Below are 26151 nucleotides of genomic sequence, written 5' to 3'. Positions count from 1 at the left end.
GTTTACAATACAGCAACCTCCCTTGTGAATTCTCTACTACAATATTATTTGTAGTGCCTCCCATGCTATACCCATGGGGAGTACCATTGATTGTGCTGTGTTTGTATGACATGCTAGAATTTGCAGCACATTCAGGTAAGCTCATTAATATTCCCAGCCTTGCACTGGATCAGAGATGTCCAACTGTTACACTTTGGGAGGTCAGTGTATTCTTCTCATACTAGGCCAATGCCTGGGACAATATGTTTAGGTACTATAATGCAAGTGGCATTACTTAGAAGGAAAAGCTTCACTGCTCTGGAGCAAATGTCATGTTTAAAGAATGAATGGGTGTTCTGAAATATATCCTCAGGTTGACAGTGATCCTTTACTTTCTCAGAATATGCATAACAACGCAATAACATTACTGTACACAATTACACATTACAAGTGAAACTGGACAACATTTTTTTAAAAATCACACCTTGCTTTGAATTTGAAAGAATTATCAGAAGCTAGTTAAAGTTTTCATTGGAAGGGTCAAATCTATCTCAAAGGCTGCCAGCTTTCCCAGTGAGAGCCAGTATAGTGCATGTGTTGGTCCATGTCCTAGAATCTAGGACAAGGGTGGCCATATATCCTACTTTACAGAGGGCAGTCCTCTATTTGAAGGGCAGTTCAATCCAGGCATAGAAGCTAACTCCTAATAACTGAGGCCCTTTGCCCCCCCATAAAATATTTCAGGGGGCTGCCCCCCAAGCTGATGGACATTGCCATTCAAATGGCGTGTGTGCACTGCATCTTGTAATTCACTATGTGGGGTGAGGCTTACCTGCCTCCCGTATTTCATTCAAGTTGTCACCCTGAATCCAGGTTCAATTTAAAGAGAAAGGGAAAGCAGGAGGGCTTTTGGAACTGCCAATCAACAGTGTGCATCTCGAGAGTAGACTGAGCAGGCACAGGTCACCTGGCTGCAGTCCTCCCTGTGGTCAGAAGTAATGTATTTCTATTTAAATTTTAGTATTTAAAATTGGTATCTCTATATAAAAATTAGCAGATGCAATTATGTGTTCTCTGTTTCTGGCAATCTGTGCTGAAAGTGGCCACCCTAACTAGAACCATGAAGTTTGCTGGGTAATCTTTGGCCAATTGCTCCATGACCTTCCCCACAGGGTAGCTGTGATGATAAAATAGGGGAGGAAGGAATGTATGCCACCCAGAGCGCATTGGAGGAGGGCTGGGATAAAGATGTAAGAAATAAGTGAATAAATACCAATATTACGCTTAACAATGTCGGACTGGGCGTCATATCCGTTGCTGCCTGGATTAGAGGCCTAGAGGCACCATATACGTAGTGACAAGGCCCCTGACTTCATGCCAGCAAGCTTGTTTATTAGCTGGAACCTCTTTTGCCATATTGCTACAGCAGAGATTATGAAACAAAGCCCTCACTTTCCTGATGGAGTCTCATGATCTCCAAGGACAGTTTTCTGTGCTGCGTTCGCCTCAGATTGTTGTCTTCATTCTCTCGCTCCTTCTACTGCATTTCTGCTGAAGCAACGCCTTGTTACCTTGCTTCCAGCTGTTCAGTTCCTTCCCCTGAGGGATTTCTTGTGGTGGATGACAGTAAATTTCTTTTGCCTTTAGCTCCTAACGCTCCGGTTCCTTATCAGGATGCAGAATCCTTTGGGGAAATTTATGCTCTAGCCTTGGACAGTTCACAGAGAGCCCTGGGCTGTTGTGGGTGTCTGTGGGGCTGTGCTCTTCGAAGGAGGGAGTCTCTCTTCCAAACCCCATTTTGAGCTGTGGTTTTGGTTTCCATAGTGACACTTCCTGTGGTAGAGAAAAGAGGTAGTGAGTGCAGCACTGTGAGCGTGGCAGGCAGCTGCACTCCTTCTTTCTCTCCCTGCCGGGGATGCTCAGAAGGCCGTGCTGCAGCCTCAGGGAGGGGCTTCTCCTAGGCTGATGGTCCTGGCTTAGACGGACTACCTGTGACAGCAGCACGAGGCATGCTGGGAAAACCCAAATACCTGGGCGTCCAAAATGGCCGAATGGTGAGTGAGTACACTTCAGTTGCTCCTGGGGGATGATGGCAAGGCCAGAGGCTTGCAGCTCACAAACCTGCAAGGAAATGTGGTTTCTGTTTTGTTTTTTCTGTCCCCAGCAAAGGATGCTTCAGGGAAGCAGCCTTTTAAGGATCTGGGTTGTGTGTTTATGCATTTTGGGGTTGTTATTTGTCCAGGAAGATCAGCATTCATTGTTTTTCTCCTTGCATGGCCTCTCTGGGCCAGCTGGGGTGCCTTTACTTTTCATGGATCTCTGACATCCAGGAAGATAAGTGGGAGGCTGTGACACTGATATTGAGGAGAGGCTGGGATTTGACTATTAGAGAAAGGCTAATCTACACTTCATTTCCTTTGAGCCTGGTGACAAGGAGCCTGTTTGCCCCACCTTGTTCTTTGTAACTTGTGGGAGAGTACATGGAAAGCACTCTCTGCGTGGCTGGTCTGTGTCAAGGGTCTGTGACTCTTGCCTTGCTAACCCCTCGCACTCCACACCCGGCCAGATTGGGGTTTTTTTGTCTCACACTGAGCTCGAGGGTTTCTGTGGCCTGTGAAATCACAGTACTTTTCAGAGGCTGCAGCCTGCACTGAGAGATGATCTGCCGCGGTGAGCCCAGAAGACCGAGGGCTGGCGTGAGAGTCTCTGAGATCATGTTGCACAACTCAGCATGACTGGCAGCCACAAAAGGCAAGGAAGGGCTGTAATCAGATTAGATGGGCTGACAAAACTGGATGACGGAGACTCATGTTGTGAGCAAGGCAACAACAAAAAAAGTAAGGAGTTGCAGGTTAGATAAGCTGGTGGTGTTGAAACCTGACAGCTATTTGTTTAGGGAATAGCAGGGTTCGGTAGGAATGTTAGATGGGAGATAATTGCGAGCCAGCCACAGAAACCCAGTTGGTTGCCTGGAAAGTGGCTTTAGCCTTTGTTTGCCCTGGATGGGGGATCCTATGTGGAATTTCTGTGTGGGATCAGCTTGTAGGAGCCTTTGGAGAGAAGTCCATGGTGTGGTTCATGGAAAGATTCCCTTTGACTATGGTGACAACATAGAGTCTTATCCTATTGTGCAGAGTTGGGGAATCTGTGGCCTGCCAAACACTGTTAGACTTCAACACCCATCAGCCTCAGCCAGTATAACAAATGGTCAGGGATGATGGGAGCTGTACTCCAGCAGAGGTTCCCCATCCTTTCTATAATGTGGATTCAAATAGAAATATCAGATACTGACCCCAGAGATGGTACCCACATTACTGTTTACTGTAGCCCACCACTGGTGCTTGAAGCTGCCTACACAAGGCATTTGTCACAATCCACATCTATATCCTGTCGCTTTTTCTTGAGAAATACTGCTCCTTGGTCCATTTCCCTTCAAACCAGTGCCATCCAATTGGAAAACATAAGCTACATTCATTTCACTGTTAAGCTGAGGTGTGTACAGCTGTTGCACATGTGCAGATGGTAGCTTCATGAGTTCAGGGTGGTGGTGGTTTACAGGCATGGGGAAACCGAACAGGCAATGTGTATCAAGTGAAGACATCCCTGCCCCTTCTCGGCTGTGTACAGCAGTATGCAGTATGGGGGGGGGGGTGCTAATGTGTGCATAATCTATGTGTCCTGGAAGTTTCCCACTGCCATGTAACATTAGGTTGAATTCAACCCTGTTTCTGTAGAAACTGTTGTGGGTTTTCAAGAAGGATTGGCTGATCACGTTCTCATATGGGGTGTTGTTTTGTCTCGCCTGACATGAGAAGGACCAATCTGTCAGGCATATCCCATCAGCATCCTGCTTCCATTAGTCCTTTTCAGATTTGTGTGATCTGAAAGACATAGACTGAGGTTCCAGTATGAGGAACCTTGTATGTGCCACACAGCAATGGCGTAGGCAAAGGACACCACCAACATTTGTATGCGGTTGGCTCGACTAGACTGTGGCACTGTGGCAAGGCTGGTCTCTTTGCCACATCCGGATGGTCCTTGGGATGGGAGTCTCGAGTTGAGGAGTGGGGAACCTTTGTCAGGCTGAGAGCCACATTTCCTTCAGTGGCAGGTGGTGCCAGAGGCAAAGGCAGACAGAGCAATGATTGGCTAGTGTTTACATATACTCAGACAAGCTAAAGAGGTGTTATTAGAGTTCTTCAAAGGACACATTCTGGTCAGGCCAAAAAAAAGGAAGGGTGCAAAGCAGGGCAGGTGAGGGGTGAGGCTCAAGAGGGTATTGTGGCAGCAGAGAGTCTTAGAGGCCAAATAGAAAGGCCTGAAGGGCCACACTTGACCCCTGGGCCTGAAGCACTCCACCCCTGCTCTAGGTCTTGTGTGTGGCCCTTTGGTGCCATTATACAAGTAATGTTACACTTTGAACACTATTTCTGATTGAACCTGGAATGTCCTACTTTTCCATTTTCTTCCCCTCCATGTCTCAGAGAACAATTAAAAGTGGTGTGTGTATATGTGTATGTGCGCAAAAACGGAGTGCTGCTTATACCGAAAATAAATTACCTGCATCAAATGAAGGAAATGGTGAAGCTGGCATACAAAGCCCCTTCCTATAATTCTGAAGGAAAAGGTCACCAGTCCGCTTTAAATTGTTTAATTAAAATGCTTCAGCAGCCAGCCATTTTTTAGGAAACACATGAGGCGTTTATTCCTTTATTGTAAATGGAGCCATACAAAGGCAAGCCTTTACATGTCTACTCAGAAGTAAGTCCCACTGTATTCAAAGGAGCTTACTCCCAGGTAACTGGGTAAAGACTGGACAACCCTAAGCATTTTTAATCAGAATTAAATCCCACTGAGTTCAATAGGATTTACTCTCTGGTATGTTCCTGATCATTCTCACAGTTTTTCCTCCTCCTCCTCCTCCTCCTCCTCTTTTTCTTTCCCACCTTTTCCCTGACAGGGACTCAAAGCAATGTACTGCTGAAATGTTATTTCAGTTCCATTTATCAGTTGAAGGTGTATACAATCCCCTCCCTCACATATTTTTTTTCTTTACAACAATCCTGTGAGGTACGTTAGGCTGAGAGGTTGTAATTGGCTCAAGGTGACAGATGTATATGTGTATAAGACATCTATGTGTGCTGGAGATCAAACACGGGAGAAGCTTCCTGATGTAGAATAGAAGGTCCCAATTTTCATCTGAGAAAATGTTGGACGGTATGGAATAGTATTGGCCCTGGGTCATTCCTCCTGGGGTGCATCTGGGAATACGGTGGGCCTACAGCTTACTTTATCCCAAAGGCAGCTGGGTCCAGGGGTGGGAGTGGTAGGCTCCTGCTCTCATGTAGGTCAGCACCTCCTTACATTGCTTACAGTGAGTTCTGACCACGGCAGACTTCCACAACAGCACGGGAGATTGGATGCAGCACAGTTTGGCACTTGTCCTGAGGTTGGAAGCTTTCTGGTAGCAGACGGCTATCTTGCATCTGCTGCAGCAGAATGTCCTGTGAGGCTGTCTGATGCTGGAGCAGAGGCTTCCTCCGTCCCCGGGGGTACTGGCTCCGCTGCATTCTGCCATATCCCTAAGAACTCTTTTGACCACTCTCATCCTTCTCTTGCAGGGCCTGGCTGTGTCAGATGGGGGTAAGTAGGCCGTCTGTCTTTGGGAAGGGTGCTGGGCATGTGGGAAGGTTAAAGACCTGACCATGACAGCAGGGCTCACTGGCTAGTAGGGGTGGAGCAGTGCAAAGGTTGGTAAACTCTACAAGCAACAGGAAGACCTGCTCACACTCACTCACATTGGCATTCTGAATTACATAAAACAGCTCCAGGCAACCAGATGGTGAAACAAACGTTGCCCAAAATACCTCTCAGGATATTTTGCCAGGACACAGGACACAGACTGGCTACTTCCAGCTCTCATAAGATTTATCAGCTGGTATACAGAGGCCAAAGATTGTTGCTGGGCCAACCCCTTCATTATGTGGAGTTAGGTGTCTACCTCAGGAGGATGCTGGGGGTAGAGGGAGAGATGAGAAAGTATTGGATGACAGGACTGCCTATGCCACACAGCATGGCCTGCACCTCCTACACTAGCCTGCTGCCCTCAGGCGCAGTGGAGTATGCCATCTTGTTGAAGTAAGATTCAGTTGCCACTCCAGTTGGTTTCTGTATGTCTGGAGTGGCAAACCTTTGGCCCTTCAGATGCTGCCAAACTACAAGTCCCATCAGCCCCAGCAATCATGTCCAGTTGCCTGGGATGATGGAAGTTGTAGTTCAGCCACATCTGGAAAGCCAAAGGTTTCGCACACGTGCAGTATGTGAAATGAGGTTGTCATCTAGACCTCTCCCTTAGGTAGCCAAGTTGGGCAGACCCCCCACTCAGTGTCACGCTAGGGCTTGGGAAGGACCTGAAATCTCTCTCTCTCTGTTCACAGAATTAAACAGCTCGGGGGCTCGGGGCAGTAATAACAGTGTGGACAGTCTGACAAGCACCCAGAACGCCTCTCCTTCTTCGGGGCAATCTGTAGCACGGTGGGCAGAGTCCTTTGAGACACTACTGCAGGACCGACATGGTGTGGCCTACTTTACTGTGAGTAAGACACAGCACTTCTGTTTATCATGATCTCCCTTCAACCCAGGGTAGGACATGGTCAGTCCATGGGGCTTATCTGGTCTCAGGGGCGTAGCTAGCTGGGGGTGCCACGGCGAGCTGCCCACAGAGTCCACCTGGTGGACGCAAGCCCCATGCTGCCGTTTGGGGCAGCATAGGGCCCTGAGCCACCACGTCACACCCAGGAGAGATGCGTGGCTCAGGTGCGCTGCAGGCCAGGCCCCACGGTATGTGCTGCCCCTCGCGGTGTGCCATTTTGTCACCCCCTCAGGGATGACACCCGGGGTGGACCGCACCCCTGCACCCTCCTTCCTACGTCGCTGTCTGGCCTGCTAAGCCTTCTTTAGTGGCCTGCCAGCCTCTGACCCAATTTTCTGGTGGCTGCCACTGGGGAAAAAACATGCAGGATCAAGCAAGAGTGGTGCATTTCCCCTCCCCACCATGGTGTGGTGCTATGTAGAGAGGTGGAAGCCTCTCCACCCAGCCCAGTGCCACAAAGGCTGACAAAATGGCTCCTTCCCTGCTAATTAGATTGACTACCTGAAGAGTGGAGAGAGTGTGTGGGGGGGTATTTTTATACTCATTGCAGAGCAGGGGCAGGGTGGGGAGGCTCCACCCAGTCCAGCACCACAATGGAGAAGGAAATGGCTCACCCTTCTGCGAGAAGCAGAGGTACGCCCCCCATAGCTGTCAAGTGTCCCTTATTTGAAGGGACAGTCCCTTATTCCAGCGCCATGTCCCGCTGCTGTCCCTTATTGATGGATGTCCCTTAAATGATGTCCCTTAAATTTCAAAGGAAGCAGCTCCTCTCCCTCCCTCCCTACCGGCCAGGGAGGAGGGAGGCTCCAACTGTGTTGCTTGGCTGTGTTGCTCACCCAATAAGAAGTCTAAGAACGACTGGGGGGTGGAGCTTGCATGCCTTGTGTGGGGCTAGTTAATGCAAGCTGAGGGGTTTTTTGAAAGCTGGACACCATTTTGTTGCACGTGCTGCTGCAAACTTTGCAGTGCAAAGCCAGGCCGGGGAGCCATCTTAAGTTGAGGCTGCATAGGCTTTGTGGTGCATGTGATTCAGATTCTATTCAGTTGAACCTCTGGTTACAAAGTTGGTTGGACAGTGTTCTCGAAGCTACCAGCATGAGTTTGACCAGACTGCAGGAGGACAGGAAGACTGGAGTGCCTGGAACAGGTGAGGCTGCAGGTCCCTTATTTTGGCTGCTGGTCCCTTATTTTCAAGGCTGCTGGTCCCTTATTTTCAAATCTGTAAGTTGACAGCTATGGCCCCCCCGCCCCCCGTGTGTAAGTGTGAGCCTGCAATAGTATGTGCCTGTCGTAGAGTTTACATAATGTTTTGCTTTGTGTTGTATTGCATTTGTTGTACCTGGCTGAATGGTGCCTAGATGAACTCTTTGGTCTACACAGGACACTAAATTGTGAGAGTCCTGGGACAGAGGGAGGGTCGTCTTCATCTCTACCCCCACCTCTTTTTAGGAGTTCCTGAAGAAGGAGTTTAGTGCTGAGAATGTATATTTCTGGCAAGCCTGTGAACGGTTTCAGCAGATCCCAGCTGGCAGCACCCAACAGGTAAGAGCACCACCAAGGCCAGACAACGCAGATGAAACCCAAAACCAGCACAAAGCAGACTTTTTCTCTGCCTGGGGGGTTGAGTGGATATAAGCAAGTGTAGCTCAGTTTGTTCCTAATTTGCCCTGAATGGAATATTCATATTTATTTTTTAACCACAAGGTTTAGAAACTGTCGTTTATAAAATAAAGACTTTTGTTTTGAGGAAGCTCAGTTCTGCACAAGATGCAGGCAGCACATTTTTCATTGCTCAGAAAACACATTGCCTGATTTGGAAGAGGGGATATGCTAAGAAATGTCAGGATGACTCCTTGCCTCTCAGTTAAACTACATGAACTGTGCTTAAAAATAAAACACTAAAGAAATTCTGTACCCGATGAAGCCAAATTCTTGGCTGAAAAATGCTGGATTCTGCTACCTAGACACATTGTGGAAATTGGCTTTTTGTATACTTCCCTGCTTTCGTCACTAGTCATAGGGAAGGGCAAGGAGCTATGCAGCACATTAAAATACTTCCTTTGGATGGCTGGGAAACATTTTGAGTCTCCTTCTGGCTTTGGAGATTTTACCAGGCATGGGAAGGAAGGAAGGAAGTATTCTCATAATGTTGAATTTTGCAACCAAATGAATAGCAATTTCATACTTTTCTAGTATTTGCATACAAGCATTGGTTGCATGCAACCCTATGACTAGAGGAACCCTGATGCTTTTCTCCTATAGCCTACACTAAAGGAGACAAGAAGAGTGCCACAGAGAGCAGCTGTTACCTGTAGCAACGTCATAACTCATCTCATCCCACATTGCTTTCTCCATAGCTGGCCCAGGAGGCTAGGAGGATCTATGATGAGTTCCTGTCGAGACATTCGGTCAGCCCGGTCAATATTGACAGACAGGCCTGGATTGGTGAGGAGATGCTGGCCACCCCCACCCCTGACATGTTTCACGTCCAACAACTCCAGGTGAGAACAGTCCGCCTTAGCAGGTCTATGAGATGTGGGCTTGTGTGGGAATCTAGGAACACCACCTGCTGCTTCTCCAATCAGTAATGCGAAGCATCGTTGCCGAAGTCTTCTAAGGTAGCAGAAGGGATGCAGCTCAGTAGCAGAAAAGGTGCTTTGCATGTGGAAGGTCCCAGGCCCAATCCTTGGCATCTCCAGGTACATCTGAAACCCTGAAGAGTTGCTGCCAGTCAGTGTTGACAATACTGAGCTAGATGAACCAGTGGTCTGACTCAGTATAAGGCAGCTTCCTATGTCCCTCTGAGGCGATCCAAGTCCAGGAGGACGTCCTGCTTCAGGGACAGTGATGGGCACATGACTAACCCAAGGCTTCTTGCTCCAGATCTTCAACCTGATGAAGTTTGACAGCTACGCACGCTTCGTCAAGTCTCCACTGTATCAGGCATGTGCGAAGGCCGAAAGCCAAGGGCAGCCCTTGCCAGAGCTGAGGCCTCACTCTCGAAGCGGCAGCCCCCCAAGCGACCATGGCAAGGTACGGGGCCTCCTCTTGAGCAGGAGTGCATGGGGAAGTTAGGCGGTGGCCTTTCCCCACTTTGTCCCCCTAACCTGGTCCAGCATGCCATGAGCTGATGCGCTCTCTGGCTTCCCCCTAGAAAACGAAACTAAAAGCGGGGAAATCGCTGCCGCTAGGAATGGAGGAAGGTGGCAACTTAGGCAGCAGGAGCCCTCGGAGATCCTTTCGGAGAGGGGACCGGAGGGAGCGTCACTGGGGAGGTGAGTCCAAAGCCGATAGCTGGGACACCACAATTGTTCAGGTGACTCTGGGTGGCATCAGGGTGGTTAATAAAGTGCCCAATTGCCATGGATCACATATCCTCCAAAAACCTGCTGATTCTCTGTCCTAGAGGAAAGAAATGGCGGCGAAGGGCCGTCCCACTGGCGTGAGTCTCAAGGCTCTTTGAATTCCTCGGCTAGCCTGGACCTGGGCTTCCTCTCATCTTACGCCACCAACAGTTCCCAGACTGAGGCAAGTGCTTCTGGGACTTATTCAGCCTGGGGGTTTGGGGGGCCAGGGCAGTGAAAACCGACCTGTGCTGCTGTTGCCTACCCCATCCTGCTCGGGTCACGCTCCCTTCCTTGCGCTAGTAGGCGTTTTGCTGTTGCTTGATGTTCTGCCACGGCTGCTGCACGCTCTGTCCCGCCCAGCCCCCACGCAATCTGTAATGGGCTATGTGACTGTGCAGTGTGGAGGAGTTCTCAACAATGTGCAGTTCAGCTCTGCGAATGCTCCTGGAAAGAGCTGCTGAGGCAGCTCCCAGTATTTTCTGCAGCTGCAGAACCCTGGAACTGTTGAAAAGATGTTGCCTAAAGCCATAGGGAGTCCCAGCTGGTGGGGACGCAATCCTCCCCTCCTGAATACAACGACAAGTGAAAGGAGAACAGGGAGTGACATTATCCTTAGGGAGAAGCATTGCTAGAAAACCCTGCAGGGACAACAGGGGGCTGAATATTGCCTGATCTGCATAACATGAATGTAAACTACAGAGTACAGACCTGTTCCAATGGAACCAGCTTCTGGGGAGCAAAATAATGATTTTTATTTACTTATTGTTTAGTATATGCACATGCATGTACAGCGTACTTGTTCCTTGGACAGTGGATCAGATCAGATTTTTCTTTGGCTTTGATAGATATTACACATAAATGCCAACAGACCAGGCATGATTCAGCACAGTTCACCAGGTTCAGTGGTGCTTATTCACAGGCAAATGTGGTTAGAGCTACAGGCTTAGTCTGCAAGAGCGACATGTATGCAAAGGTCTGTGCACTGTATTCATAGCACCAGTGCCAGATCTGCAGAAAGGGGGAGCTGTTGGACATGAAAGCAAGAGTTGCAGACTTTAGGCTGCCAAACCGACACATCTTAGAACCAGAATTTTTTTTTACACTTTTCTATACAGTACCCAGAATGAGAAATGTAGATTGCAAGAGTAGAATTCTAAAATGTATTACTTCAAACTGTAGGTAGTAGGGAAGGATCATATATTTAAATTGCTCCCGTTGTAGCCCCTGCATGCAGCAAAACTAGCATATCAATAGGGAGACTAAGAAATGGGTCCTCAAATGCATGTTTGGGTTAAACGTGGTTCCTGAGTCTGAAAAGGTTGAAGAAACCTGCTATATAGAACCTCCATGTTCAGGAGTAGTAGATCTGACAATACTTTTTGCTGGGAAGCAACAATGCATTGCTGCTTGCATGTTTCCCATAGGCATCCGGTTGGTCACTGTGAGAACAGGATGCTGGACTAGATGCTCCCCTGGCCTGATCCAGCAGGGCTCTTCTTGTGTTTGTATGTTATGAGCTTGTCTGAGCAATTGGATTGACTGTGGTGGGAAACAGGATACCAGACAGACTTTGGGTCTTATCTAGCAGAGTTCTTCTTCTGCTAAACATTTTCGCATGATGCAAAATATGGTTTACTAAATAGAGGAAAGTTTAAAAATAAAAGAAAAATGGCACCCATCAGAAAAGCACAAGGAGGGCATTATACCCCACCACCTGCCACTTGTGTACATTCTAGTATTCTATCTCCTCATTCTCTATAATGCATGGAACAGCAAATATGTTTTGCACACAGGTGAGGGATAAATGATGTACAGTTATGTATGAAAATTCTGTGTATGGCTTTTATCATTGGTACATTTGTCCAGAAGCCTCAAAACACCAACAAACAATATTATATACCAGACCTTAGAAAATCATCTGGTGTCCACTCTGAGCTTTTATCCTAGTAGTTGAGCCAGCCAAAGAGTGATGCTGAATGTGCTGATTTCTCCTTCCTCCAGAACAACAGGCAGAGCCTGACTGGCTCAGAGCCTGACAGTCAGAACCAGCCTGTCAAGTACTGCTGTATTTACCTTCCCGATGGGACGGCCTCTCTGGCCCCTGTGCGGTCTGGGCTCTCCATCCAGGACATGCTGGCTGGGATTTGCCAGCGCCGGGGCCTCCACCTGCCTGATGTCAAGATCTATCTTGTGGGGAATGAAAAGGTAGGCCCAGCCTATGGGAGGAAAAGGAAAATAACTTCTGGAGGAATGCCACTGCAGAGATTTTAAGAGGAAGGGGTGCTGTGTGTGCTGTATTTCCAGGACGGAGACAGCAGCTGTAACCTCTTTCAAAGGGCAAAAACTGTCCAGTTGGTGGACAATGCAGTAGTGAGCTGTGAGTTCAGAAGTCCTTGCCTGAAATTTCACTGCAGGTACAAACCCACCTGAGGCAAACCAACATTCTCTCAGTCTCAAAAGCCATGCGCAACAATTGCCCATTTTATAGGGTTGTTGTAAGAATTACTGAGATAATGAATGTATAGTGTTGTCCCATAGGATGGGCTAGTTGAAGGCTCAGAATACTAATGATGGATAAGACACTGAAGATGGATTGCTAGAGGCACCAGGATGAGTTAGACACTACCATCATCACTTTTCAAGGGACACCCACTATTCTTCAAGTATCTCCTTGAGCCAGCTAATTTTACCCCACATAGCTGACAAGGAGAGAACTCAAAATGAAATTACTTTAGGTTCACTGCAGGGTGAATCTTTCTTTTGCCCAGGGGTTGGGCCTCTGCATAGTTTCAATTCCTCTGAAATTCAAATAGCTTCAATGTTGTTCTTTACAAAGTGCTGCCAGAGACAAATATTTACCCACCTATCCACAGGTAAGCCCCAGAGATCCACCCTGATTGTATATCAAGTATTTCAGAAGGCATATTTGCATTAGGCAAATAATATCCAGATTATAGCTGATTACAGCGTGCGTGCATATACTTATAGGTCATTCCTAATGAAATAATCTCAGAAAGCTTCCTGGTACAAAAGAAAAAAGAAAAAGCATCCTATGCATGTCTATTCAGATGTAAGTTCCACTGAGGTTCAAGGGACTTTCTCCCAGGTAACTGTGTACTGTACACTTATTAGGTGATACATCTCTCTGAATTCAGGAGAACCGACTTCTGAGTAAACATGCTTAGACTACAGTGGTACCTCGGCTTAAGTACTTAATTCGTTCTGGAGGTCTGTTCTTAACCTGCAATTGTTCTTAACCTGAAGCACCGCTTTAGCTAATGGGGCCTCCCACTGCCGCGCGATTTCTGTTCTTATCCTGAAGCAAAGTTCTTAACCTGAAGCACTATTTCTGGGTTAGCGGAGTGTGTAACCTGAAGCGTATGTAACCCAAGGTACCACTTTATATTTAATACAGTAGTCAGCATTTAAATAGCATTTCTTGAGCATTCGAAGTGTGCACGTGGGCTATCTCGGTAACCTTTGCAGTAACCTTAAAAGGTGCACAGACAAAGGACCGAGGCTGACAGATTGCCAGTACTGGTAGGGGCAAGATTTGAACAAAGGACCCCTTCTGTCCTCAAGCCAGAACACTACACTAGTAACCTCTCTGTTTGCAGAGAGTTGTCACTACCACCCAAGTGCACAAATAATCAAATAAAAAATATGATTCCAAAATACTCAAAACAATTGAAAAATAAACTTGATCAAGAGAAAGGCATTTTGAAAGCTTAGTAGGCATTGTTGAGGCATCATGAGGAATGTTAGAAAGCGCTGATGTTGCAACAACACACGTGTTGCAACATATGGAAAATAACGGTGGTGTTCATGGACTCATGCTAGGAGGCAATTCATACCTGATGATAAGAAATGTTAACAAGCAAACAAATGTAAACTAGGAAAAAGCCCTTAATCACTAGGATTGTTTTGTCTCATAATACGTATCATGCAGGATTATGAAAGCTATTTTCCCAGACTTGCATCCTTGGTCTCATTAGCTTTTAAACTCATGCACACCTGTGGCCTTATTTTCTAGTTTAACTTTGAATACGTAATGCTTTTCTTCTGGGGGAGATGCAGGGGTATGCATGCTCCTAAACACTTTGTGAATCTAAATTTGGCCTCATTGAGGGGCAGTATTTCAATATGAGTAGGAAAATGAGAGTACCCCTAAACATTTTTTTTAGAAAAAAGCACTGCATATACCCATATACATATACAACAATACATCCGTGTTTTAATTTTTGCTGTATTAATATGTCTGCCTTTGCTTGGTTTTTCACAGAAGCCGCTGGCACTGAACCAGGAGAGCTTAGTCCTGGTGGATCAGGAGGTGAAGCTGGAGACCAGGGTCAGCTTTGAGTGAGTGTAATCTCTGTAGACCCCTCCTGCTCTGCATTGGCCATGTATTCTGTAGCCAACAGGCAGAAACTTTGCTAAATCCCTCTTGACATGGGGCCAGGGCTGTCTGCCCCAGGGATGGGGGCCCGTCTTTATTTGTGAAACATAAGCAAACCCAGCACCTCTCTGTCACCCAACACCTCTCTGTCTACTGCTCTTCATGCCACTTTTATCTCTTTGCTGCTTTTACACACCACACACACACACACACACACACACACACACTGCTCAGAGCAGCTTACAACAAGGAGAACAGCAATACATCACAAAATCAACAACTGCAAGAACAATGTCATAGTTGTTGTTGTTTAGTCATTTGTTTAGTCGTGTCCGACTCTTTGTGACCCCATGGACCAGAGCACGCCAGGCACTCCTGTCTTCTACTGCCTCCCGCAGTTTGGTCAAACTCATGCTGGTAGCTTCGAGAACACTATCCAACCATCTCGTCCTCTGTCGTCCCCTTCTCCTTGTGCCCTCCATCTTTCCCAACATCAGGGTCTTTTCCAGGGAGTCTTCTCTTCTCATGCGGTGGCCAAAGTATTGGCGCCTCAGCTTCATGATCTGTCCTTCCAGGGAGCACTCAGGGCTGATTTCCTTAAGAATGGATAGATTTGATCTTTTTGCAGTCCATGGGACTCTCAAGAGTCTCCTCCAGCACCATAATTCAAAAGCATCAATTCTTCAGCGATCAGCCTTCTTTATGGTTCAGCTCTCACTTCCATAAATCACTACTGGGAAAACGATAGCTTTAACCAAATGGACCTTTGTTGGCAAGGTGATGTCTCTGCGTAGCAGCAATAATAAAACAGTATGAAAAAAGCAACTTTTCAGTACAATGAATGTAGGAACATGACACCTCCTGGCAGGGGCAAGAACAACAAAGGAGTTTGCACAGTTTTATCTTAGCCCTGGATGCTCTGGCTACTGCGGCTAAGTCCACTACAAAATAGCTAGGAATCAGGTTGTGCCAACCAAATGTCAAGGCCTCAGCTTCCCCAATGTGTGTGCTGCCCCTTTGGTATCCCCAAGTCAGGCAGCATTAAGGCTTTCAAAGGCAGAGGGGGTGGGTTAGGTGGAAGCACACCCCCTCATTATCTTCTTCACACTCCCTTGAGTCTCCCATACAGGTACTGGTGGCCAAGTGAGTAGGCCATACGTGTTGCAAGCCCCATTCTGCAAATCTTTTGGGAGATAGCACCCTCCCCCCATCTGCGTGAACCTTGCTGTATCACCATGAACATAGGTCAGGGCTCACAGCTCCAGAACAGACTCTGCCTCTCAGACCCTAAATCACAAGGGGTTCGCAACATTAGGATTTCATTCAAGACAACCTGCTGGAATATTCTTCTCCCTGCCCACTTTGCTGTGATTCATATATGGGCACAGTATTAGGAAACTACCTTCCTTCCTGCACTGCTTTCCTATGTGCTCAGTTTCTGTGACTTTGCCCATGGGCTTCGAATGGGGGAATCAGAACTGTACTCCTTGGTTTGCTACCATTAGGCATCAGGAAGTGAAGGTTATCCTTCACCTGGGGTAGATTACTGGGGTGCACAAGTTATGCAAGGTGGCAGTGCCAGATGCAGTATACTGTGCCCATTGGGTATATTTCTGATGTTTCTTCTCCTTATAGGCTAGAAATCATGCCCCTGAATAAGACAGTGTGCATTCTGGCAAAATCTACTAAGCAGCTGCGGGAGGCGTTGCAGCCCATCGTGGAGAAGTACGGCCTGGATCTCACACGAGTCCTGCTTCGACGGGTGAGAACGGTCTTTGAGGAAGTGAAACAGGACACAGAAATGAAGTCTGGGTGACTCCCGTCCAGTGGTGGGGGACCTATGGCCTTCCAGATGTTGTTGGATTCAAAGACCCATAAACCCCAGCCAGTATGGTAAATGGTTAAGGAGTATGGAACTTGGAGTTTCCTCCCTGCAGTTTTCCTCTCTGGGGGGTTCTGCTGGGGTCTGTAGGGATGAAATTTCTAGTTACATTTGGATCTTAAGCTTCCCCCCCAGTTTCTTTTAGCACCCCTTGCCCAGCACATAGTGAAACTATGGAAATTGCTACCATACGTTATAGTGATGGCCACCAACTTGGATGGCTCTAAAAGAGCAGATAAGATAAGAGCTTCCTGTGTCTACTAGTCGTTGAATACCAATTGCCTCTGAATACCACTACTAGGAATTCCTCGTTGTTGTGTTGTTGCACTCACGTTCCACTTATGGGTGCAACCTGATTGGCAACTGGGAGAATAGGAAGCTGGGCTAGATGGGCTTATGGTCTGATCCAGCTGGGCTCCTTTACATTCTTATTAGGGACAATGCTTTCCCCTTCTAGTTAAGCAGGAGCAAGTAAAGTGACAGGCCAGGAGAGACTGGTACCCAGACCAGAGTCCATGGTAATGTTCTGTTCCAGCTAGCTGCAGGCCATTCATAGGTACAGCAGCTCTCCAGGCTAGAGGGAGATCCCCCATGTCTCAGACAACATTAATTCTTTTTGTGGGTTGGTGGGCTACGGCACGTGGCTATTTCTGTTCAGCATCTTTTTGGAAAGCTGCCTACTCTAGCAGCATGTATATAGTGTTGTTCTGGTTCATCCACCCTGACATGAACTCCTTGCCTTGCTGTGTCTCTAACTCTGCTCTCTTGCTGCAGCCTGGTGAGCCACAAGCTCTAAATATGGAAGAGAAAGTTACCACTGTGGCTTCTCAGAAGCTTGTGCTGGAGTCAGATACAGGTAGGTGAAGCTCAAAGGCACATGTGGTTCATTTTTCTACGGATAGTTGGTAGATGGCTTGGCACTGTGCAGCATTAGGCAGGGACACCTTCCTAGGGAGGGAAGAATGAATACCATGTGGATCTCTGGGAGGGAGGGAGGCCAATGCACAGGATTGCCTTGTTTCCTGCCAATGTTGATGAGCAGACCACTAATTTTTGCATCTTCCACTCAATAAGCCTGGTGAGGAAATCAGGCTAGATGAAGAGCCGTTTAACGTCATAAGCAGTGAGGCCACAGGCACAACCACATGTCCCAGGGCATTTATGTGCTGTAGCATGGTGATATTTGTCAGGGGTGGGGGATCATACCAGATTTCATGCAGTGTTGCATCCTGCTCCACATTCGCTCTGATCAACCACCTCTGTCTCGTAACTTTATAGGTGGCCCACTAAAGTTGACACTTTTTTCTGGCAGGGCTCCTTTCATAGCTGTGAAGATTTTCTCCAGCAGGAAGCAGCAGGGAAGGGGAGAGTCCCCTATTGAATGGGCTCTCGTCATACGGCTGCTGAAAACATAGGAGTCGTGTCAGAAAAAGAGAAGGCAACATTGCTACTTCCTCTCATCTTGTACTCCAAACCCACAACTTCCCTAGTCCATGACACATTTGTAAACACAGCATTTCCTTCTTTTTGCCAGTATTCTTGCTAGAACATGGATCGACACTCGAATCATTTCAAGGACAGTCCATTCATGTTCTCTCAGCTCCCAGTTTATAGGCTTCCAGCCTCTTCCATGTTGTCTCCTCCAGGAAATCCCGATCCATTCTCCATCATGTCTTATTCTCAGCCTTCGTTCCAGCCATCCTCCCATTGTTGTCAGAGCTTAAGGTCTGACTCTTTGTTCTGCTGTCCCTCCAGGATATTTAATATCCATGTGCTTTATTGCAGAAGGGAAACCTCTTGGTGTGAGAAATTCTGCAATAAGCCCTTCTCGTGAGCTGAGTGAGGTGAGTCTTGGCCATGGGTTGTATTACCTTAGCTGGGGCAATTACATGACAGAATGCTGCTCCATTTTTATTTTTAGAAACAAAGCCTTCCTGCATGTAGATCTCAGTGAGAAAAGTTTTGGCCTAGCAGTATTTCTGATAATAGTAGTTTTGTATGTCTAGAGATGTCTTTCTGTCCCCCACCCCACCAGCCATGCATATCACCTTGTTTCGGGTTTGCTAGGCTTATGTCATGGTGCTTAAGTAGGTACGGGGTTGGCAGTTTTTGGCTCTGGTTTAATCATGCCTTCTCTCACTGTGGTTCCAGGATGACAGCTCTGTAGAGACAGAATCTGAATCTGATTCATTCGGTGAGGGGTCCTGTTCCTTCACCAAGCCTCCTAGGAGCAAACAGAATAGACGCACGTATGACTTGGAAGGTAAATCTTCTCTGATGTTACTTGTCAGATAGGGGAGGTAAATAAGATGCTTATTACTGACTAGGAAGCAAGCAATGCAGTCCCAGGGAATTAAAGGGTGCTATGTCAATCTGCATACATGTTGACATGTTTATTTCTGTAAATGCATGCAATTTTCAACCTCACTACTTTGTTGTTGTTGTTGTTAATAATAATAATAATAATAATAATAATAATAATAATAATAATAATAATGTATTACTTATACTCCACCCATTAGGCCGAGCCTCCCCAGCCACTCTGGGCAGCTTCCAACAGGATATTAAAAACACAACAAAAAAATCAAACATTAAAAACTTCCCTAAACAGGGTTGCCTTCAGGTGTCTTCCAAAAGTCAAATAGTTGTTTATTTCATTGACATCTGGCAGGAGGGCATTCCACAGGGCAGGTGCCACTGCTGAGAAGGCCCTGTGCCTGGATTATTGGCCATTTTTAAAAGAAAGGTTTAAACGCGAAGAAGGCTGTTGAATAGCAAGGTGACAGCTAGTATAATAAATTATTGTTAGGCTGCCAGAACTCCAGCAAATTCCTTCTCCCCCCCCCTCCCCAGGGCTCGTGGATCTGCTGAACCGGGCACAGAGCTGCAGAGTCAATGACCAGCGTGGCCTCCTATCCAAAGAGGATCTAGCACTACCTGACTTCCTTCAGCTGCCTGAACAAGATGGTGTCTCCAGCAAGACCAGTGCCTCATCCAGCCCAGCCCCTGAGAAAAAGTCCACATCTGAGGCCCCCAGTGCTGAGGCAGCCACTGTCTCTCAGTGTCAGGCCCAGAAGAAGCAGTTAGTATCTCAGGCTTCCCTTTCAAAGCCGCCTACGGGAACTCCATCATCAGCCGGTCCTGCTGGGAAACCTTCAGCCATGTGACCTCCTCCATGACTCCATCCACCAGCCATACTAGTCCCTTCCAGGAGGCCTAGTCAACCTCATGTTCCTTGCAGTGAGGTCAGGTCCCTCCTGTTCAGTATATGTTGTGGTACCATGTTCTGCCTCACAGAGACTCCTCCCCTCTCATAGGAATATGGTCCGAGGCCTGGCTACAGCCTGCAGCCACCTCTAGGGACCCCCAGCCTGTCTTCCAGGAATAGAAACGTGTCCTCCTAATGTTCTGGCTGACTCTCCTCCCTTGGAACTGCCCGTGCTGGCTGGGCAGGAAAATGCCCGTCTTGCCCACTTGCTGTACCAGACCATCGTACGGTGTTGCTCTGTGTTGTGAAACAGCTGCCCATGGCTGCCCCAGCAGCAACTGCATCTCTGTGGCAGGTGGTGATGACGCCTGTATATAGTTTGTAATTTTCAGTCTTTGTAAAATGTAAGATAACACTGTTGCTTAAGTCGTCCTGAGTCTCTGCGAGTTTGTGCACGGCATCACACGCCTCTCTGGGCAGCGTGGCAGCAGTGGGTTGTGAATGCAGCCCTCAAGGCAGACACACTGGGGTGCAGGAGTTGTGGAGACAGGACTGTTTAGGGGTCTGTGCTGCCCCTGAGAGGTTCCCACATCCTTCATATGAAATGGCACGGCTTAGAGCGAAGAGGACCCCCAAACCAATTCCCAGTTGCCCTGGGTTGAACGTTTGATGTGCAGATCCGACAAGCCCACACCAACTGTACCACAAAATCTCCTTCGCTGGAGCTGTGTATGTCTCTGGTTAGGAGCTGGGTCCCCCACCCCTCTCCAAAAACCGTGGAGGTGTGCTCTGTGGGCAAGCAATGTGTGTGTGTGTGTGTGAGAGAGAGAGAGAGAGAGAGTGAGAGAGAGAGAGAGATGAATGGAAATTTGGGTTGGAAATACTCCTCTTGTGGGGTTGCCGCGCTCTCCCCACGCACACAGAACACGCACATTCCTAGGTCCCTGGAAACCTCTGCAAGCCTTTGCTCAGCAAACGTGTTCTGCTTGTGTGCATTTGCTGGGGAGACCAGCCAGCAAGCGGCGTGTGGGTGAGGTCGCGCGGGGCGGGGTCGCCGTCTCCCGATGTGCCCCATCCCCTCGCCCAGCTCAGTCCCCGAGGTGCTTACCGAGCCGAGCCTCGCATGCTAAGCAAGGCGGAGGAGGCAGCTGCTTCCCCATTGGCTGCCCCTGACCGCATGTGCCGGCCCCTCACCGTCTGAATGAGAGTGGGGAGGGGAGCAGCCAGTGCAGGCGGAGATCCCGGACGGGAAGAGCCACCGGCAGCCCCAGCGACAGCCAGGTAAGCCCGGGCGAGCTGCGTCTTGCGGGCGGCGGCCATTCCTAGAGCAGGGGTCATTCCGAAGCAGGGGTCTTTCTCCTGAGTTGCTGGTCGGCTAGGGGGCGCTCCGCTCGCGAGGAGCAAAGTAGAAGGGGCGCACCTTGTCTCTTCAGCGTCAGGGCTCCCTCCGTTTCTTCAAGTCAACGCTAGGGGACGCTGTGGCACAACGTTTCTGGGATGGGTGGGTGGGTGACATCTCCCTTTGATGGTGGGCGCGGGGTGTCAGCGTTGTTCCCAGTGTCCTAATTTTCTGTTCCTTGCCATGCTGCGGTAGTTGGCTGCTTGAACCCCAATCCTAACCCTGTAGGCAGCATGATGAGGTCTGAAGGGAGTTGTAGCCCAAAACATCTGGAAGGCAGCAGGTTGGTGAATGCTGCTGCAGCCTGATAGGATGGGGAACCAGCTCTGCCACTTACTTATTTAATTTATTGAATTTATATACCACTCTTCATTCGAAAACCACAGGGCAGTTTACAACTTGCCCAGTTTGCGCTCTCTCTGCAGGAGACCTGGGGATCCCAGGCTGGAGGCAGCTGTGGAGGTGCGTGAGATGTCCTTAGTATGGAGATGCCTGTCCAAATCTTTTCGAACTGCAGAGTGCATGGGATTTGAAGCATATCTCCAGCCTTCTTGGAGCAAGAAGCACTTGGGCAAGGGAAATTCCAAAATCCATATTCAGGTGCTTCCAGATAGGGGTTTAATTCGCAAATGGGTCACTGAGATATTGCAAACAGGTCACTGGCAACAAGATAAGGGTAGTAAAACAGAGGGAAAATACAGGCTGGTATTTTTATGCTCATGACGGGTCTATATGGACTCTGCAAAATAAAAATGAAAGAAATTGTATGCCTGATGAGCATTGACCCTACAGTAAGCATCTACCTGGAAGCATCAAAGGGCACAACATTCACAAAATCCATATTAGGGCAATGCTCCATAAGGCTAAGAACAGGTAAGCAGAGACAAGGTCATAGGCAAAGAAGGCTGTTCAGCTTCCTCCTCCTCGTCCTTGAGCACTCTGAAAATGGAGACAGGGCAGGTAATTGTTCTGTTGCTACTGCTGCTGCTTTTTTAAACAAGGGGAAGGAGTGGTTTCTGTTGGCTGCTTGGTCTTGGGCTTTCCGTGACTTTTCCTTTGAGGACTTGGTATCAGGTGTGCTCCCCACTCTGAACTGACAAACAGCCTTATTCGTTGGGTGAAGGGGGTAGAGAAGGCTGTGGTTTTCGCTGTGAGGCTGATGGGCAGAGTACAGAGTGGAAGACCATCCAAAGAGCAGCATGTGCTTCTTTGCACTTCCATTCAAGTCGGGTCCCCCAACACCAACGTGCTCAGTGGGGAAGGGAGTGGAAGAAGGGAAGGGAAGTATCGGGACTGTTGCCTGGTATTTTACCCACCATACAATGCGTTGGCCATAGTCCAGCCCAGATTAAGTTCTCTTTCCCTCCCCCACACATTCACTTCACTGGGAGATCTTTACGTGCTTAGCTTTGCCATCAGAATCGGTGTAGTCAATAAAAGTATTTTTTAAAAACAATGGGACATATATTAGCTTGGTCATTTTGGTTGCCCCTTTCTGCACCTCTTTCAGCTCTACAATTTTCTGCGGGAGGTTGGGTGACCAGAATTGCACAGGATATTTCCAAGCGCAGGCACAACATAGATTTGTATAATGGCATTATGATGTCAGTAAATTTTGATTTTTATTCCTTTCCTTGATGATCCTCAACACGGAATTTGCCTTATCCACAGCTGCTGCAATTTGACCGGTGCTTTTTGTTGAGCTGTTTATCTCAGCCCAGTGGTCTCTTTCCTTCTCAGTCACTGTCAAGTAGTTTCCATGGCATAAAACAAATGAGAAATTAGGATTTTCCCCCCTTATGCCCCAGTGTGCACCACTAGGCACTTATTAGCATTGAACCACTTTTGCCATTTTAATGCCCATTCAACTATTTGAAGAGATACCCTTGGAGTCCTTTGCTATCACCCCCCTTTTTGTTGTTGTTGTTCTGGCCACCATTTATAATTTATTGCCATCAGCAAACTAGGCCACCACTTTGGTCACCTCTAACTCTAGGTCATTTATGAACAATTTTAGAAGGGCTGGCCCCAATACAGATCCTGGAGAGGGGGGAGCCCCTGTTTACACCCCTCCTTTGCAAGGCCTGTCCATTTTATTGCCACTAGGAAACAGGGAATTTAGCCCTCATTTCCCTTGAGGTTAGTAGTACTATTAGCCATGACTACCCTCCTCATGTGTATCGCAGCCACAAGGAGCGGGAGGAGACTGGTGGTTTCTCAGATGATGTGCATCTTCCTTGCAGAAACTTCTGTCTGGCCAGAGAAGGATTTAAGAATTACCCACCAGGAAATAGCCATGGAGCTGAACTCAAAGGTACTGCATGGAAATACCTTACACTAAGGAGGCCGAAAGAGGGGAACCTTCCCACAACTGTTGCTCTCTTATTCCTGAAGACACTATAAATAAGCACCAGGGATCCTGTAACTCTCCAGATGTTGTCGACTATAATTCCCATTCTCCTCAGCTAGGGCTGGTGGGTGTCAATGGCCCCTGAAGGGCCACCATTTCCCCATCCCTGCTGCCGATGCTCGGCACCTCTGAGGAAGTGTCACAGGGTGTCACTCAGTGATGGCAACGATGCACAGAGTCCCTCCAAGCATGAAGGAGGTTGAGTGCCACCAAGTGTGTCACACGTCTCTCTAATCCAGCAGAGAGTCACTGTGCTGCACAGAATGGCATTGTTGCATTAATGCAGTTTTGGATGGGGCTACAGCTCAGGGGAAGAGCCTCTTATTCACAGATCCCAGGTTTTAGTCTCAAGAGTCTGCCGTATCTCAGATGTGGGGGCTGGGAAGGACCACTGTCTGGGACTTTTGTGAACCACTCTATAGTCAGTTTATAAACAATATGGGCTCCACCAGGAATAGCCAACATGGTGCCTTCAAGATGCTTTTGGACTACAATGCCCATCATCCCTGACCATTGGTTATGCTTCTTGGGGCAGATAGGAGTTGTAGTTCAATAACCCCTGGAGGGCACCACCAAGACAGACCAAGGAGGCAAATGTGTGCATTTTCTCCATGTACAGCCAGCCTCAAACAGAGTTGATCAGTGGAGATCCTAGACCTTTTTCCCCCAGCTTGCACTTAGCACCCATCAGTGAAAACACGCTGAGAGCTGAGCATGTTCTGTAATGTCAGGTGCGATCATGCCACTTACCTTGCAGGTCGTATCTTCTTCCTGCATCCACATTATACTGAAAGGCCAGTGCCAGGAGTCACCTTGCAGTAGGTGGGCTGTATACAGTGGTGTGACAGCTATGCAGCTTCCACTTGGAATGGGACAGCCCTGCTAGCCCCATTCACACCCAGGGGCGTCTTGCTCATAGAGGCAAGTGGCGTGGGGCCCCAGGGCGCCAGGGAAGAGGCGGAGGCTGGATGCGGTGCCTCCCGGCATCAGCTCGCCACCCTTGTCCGCCTTGCTGAAGCAGCACCGTGTCTGGAGGCTCCGCCTCTTCCCCACCGGAGGAGCCGCCCTCCAGCCCTGTAAAGCTGCCAGCAGCGCCCTAAAAAGGTCAGCAACTCTGGGAAACGGGGGGGGGCCACCGGAGGGACCTTTGCACCACGACGCCGGATATACTTAAGACAGCCCTGTTCACACCTGCTGGTGGTGGCATGGGAGATGCTTCTCTGTGCCTCAACCTTATGCCACTGTGGTTATACATATGCATGCAGCCAGTTGCATGGATCCATCCCAGCTCCCAGCCCAGTGATGAAGAGGGCTGGATATCACTGTAGACTGCAGAGCCCTGGGGTTACATCTTGCAACCCAGAAGTGGTTCCTACACCACTTGCAGTGTATATGAATGGGATATCTATCATGAGCTTCCCTTCCTGAAGTGTCTGCAGGAAAACAGAGGTTATGAAAGATTCCAAGGGATAGAAATGGCTTAACGAAGGGCACATTTCCCCAACTGATGTGTACTTCCTGTGCTGCAGGAGCAATCCAGCTCCCCTCAGAAGCAGGGAGTGAAAGCTCGGTCCAAATCCACAGAGGAGATCCAGCCTGCCAAGAAGGTAACTGCTCCACCCCAGCTCCACTTGGGTGAAGAGTCCCCAATGTGTGGTCACAGTCACAGATGGTCTGTTGGGTGGCTTTGCTCTCCTATGTATTTGGTGGGAAGGGGTTCTCTGTGTTCTGTGTAATGTCAATAGATTGCAAACTACACTCTGGGCTTTGGAATAACCCAGGCCACTTGATTAAATTCTGTCCTGGCTCTCGTTGCAGGCTTTCCACACTCCCCAGAAGTCCTTGCCCAACCAGATGGACGGAGATGAGTCCAAGGTATGTTCACTGACATGTCAGGATCAGCTTGTCTCAACCAAACCAGAAGTCCATCGACAAAGAACAACTTATTTGCCTCTTCCAGAGGTCCCAAGCCATGATATCCTCCTGCTGCATTTTGGAATGTGACCCTGATGCAGATGAGGACATTTGTTTTAGCTTAGCTTCCATGAGGGATTCCCCTTCCCCTCAAGCTGAGGATCTTTTGAGCACTCAGTGTGTTTCTTAAGAGGATGGGGACCCCAGGAGTGTGACTGGGAGAGGATGGGAGGAAGAAGTCTAGGCAGTTGTGGGGGAAACTGTGTTGCAGGTTCCCATGTTAGCAGAGGTTCCATGGAACCAAGGTGCCATACACAGGAAGAAACAGCCCATTTGCCCGGACGAACTTCACTGAAGGTGTGATCATAGAGATTCCTGGGTTTCTCTCCCTGCCTCTGAATGTGTTCCATTCTGCTGCGCTCCTCAGGGTTCCTGTCCTGTCCCAGCACCCAATACTATTCAGCAGCAGGAGCAGCAGACCTGAGGAACAGGAGCTGCTAGACTGCTGGTTGCAAGGAGTGGAGTCGTGACCATTCCTTGTTCTGCTCCATGGCTTGGCCCTGTTGCTCAGTCTTCATGCCCTCGTGGATGTTGCTGTGGTCCTGTCTGTCCAGCTGTTGCTGTCTGACTGTCTGTCCTCTCTGTGGAATGAGATCTGGGTAAATAAAGTTAGTTGGAACATCTTTTACTCTCCTCTGTCACGTTTATACAGGTGCCGTTTGTATCACCAGAGCCCTGAAGGGCGCGAGAGCAGAAATGGAGACCAAACTTGCTGAAAGACCTTGCTTCCCATGTGTTCTGTGCAGATGGATATCATGACATTGTCTCTGCAGAAAAACCTGCACAACTCTCTCTTAAGAAGACTAAGTTGAGGTGTTACTGGGCAGGTCATACAGAGATGCCCTTAGATTCTATCAGCATGCCAGATTTCTGGCCTGAGGACCTTCTTATGTGGCTCAGTTCT

The 26151-nt window shown here is 48.3% G+C and overlaps 1 protein-coding gene and 1 long non-coding RNA gene across 2 annotated transcripts; both read left to right on the top strand.

The window, feature by feature from the left end:
- The first annotated feature begins 1426 nt into the window (after nucleotides 1-1426).
- On the top strand, nucleotides 1427-19890 carry RGS14 (regulator of G protein signaling 14). The gene is made up of 15 exons (XM_082213291.1): nucleotides 1427-2033; nucleotides 5601-5622; nucleotides 6417-6571; nucleotides 8081-8173; nucleotides 8989-9132; nucleotides 9515-9664; nucleotides 9786-9906; nucleotides 10038-10159; nucleotides 11980-12183; nucleotides 14261-14337; nucleotides 16010-16136; nucleotides 17031-17112; nucleotides 18042-18100; nucleotides 18408-18519; nucleotides 19110-19890. Exons 1-15 carry the CDS (start codon nucleotides 1989-1991, stop codon nucleotides 19421-19423), a joined length of 1827 nt encoding a protein of 608 aa, XP_082069417.1. The 5' UTR covers nucleotides 1427-1988; the 3' UTR covers nucleotides 19424-19890.
- A 1100-nt stretch (nucleotides 19891-20990) lies between these two features.
- On the top strand, nucleotides 20991-25662 carry LOC309526915. Its single transcript, XR_014217023.1, has 4 exons — nucleotides 20991-21150; nucleotides 23107-23177; nucleotides 25092-25148; nucleotides 25615-25662. It is a non-coding gene; the product is annotated as an uncharacterized lncRNA (long non-coding RNA).
- Nucleotides 25663-26151: the final 489 nt, after the last annotated feature.

The sequence above is a fragment of the Podarcis vaucheri genome (genome assembly GCF_965113315.1).
Source record: "Podarcis vaucheri genome assembly, chromosome: 2".
NCBI lineage: Eukaryota > Metazoa > Chordata > Lepidosauria > Squamata > Lacertidae > Podarcis > Podarcis vaucheri.
This window is presented reverse-complemented; position numbering and strand designations above follow the sequence as displayed.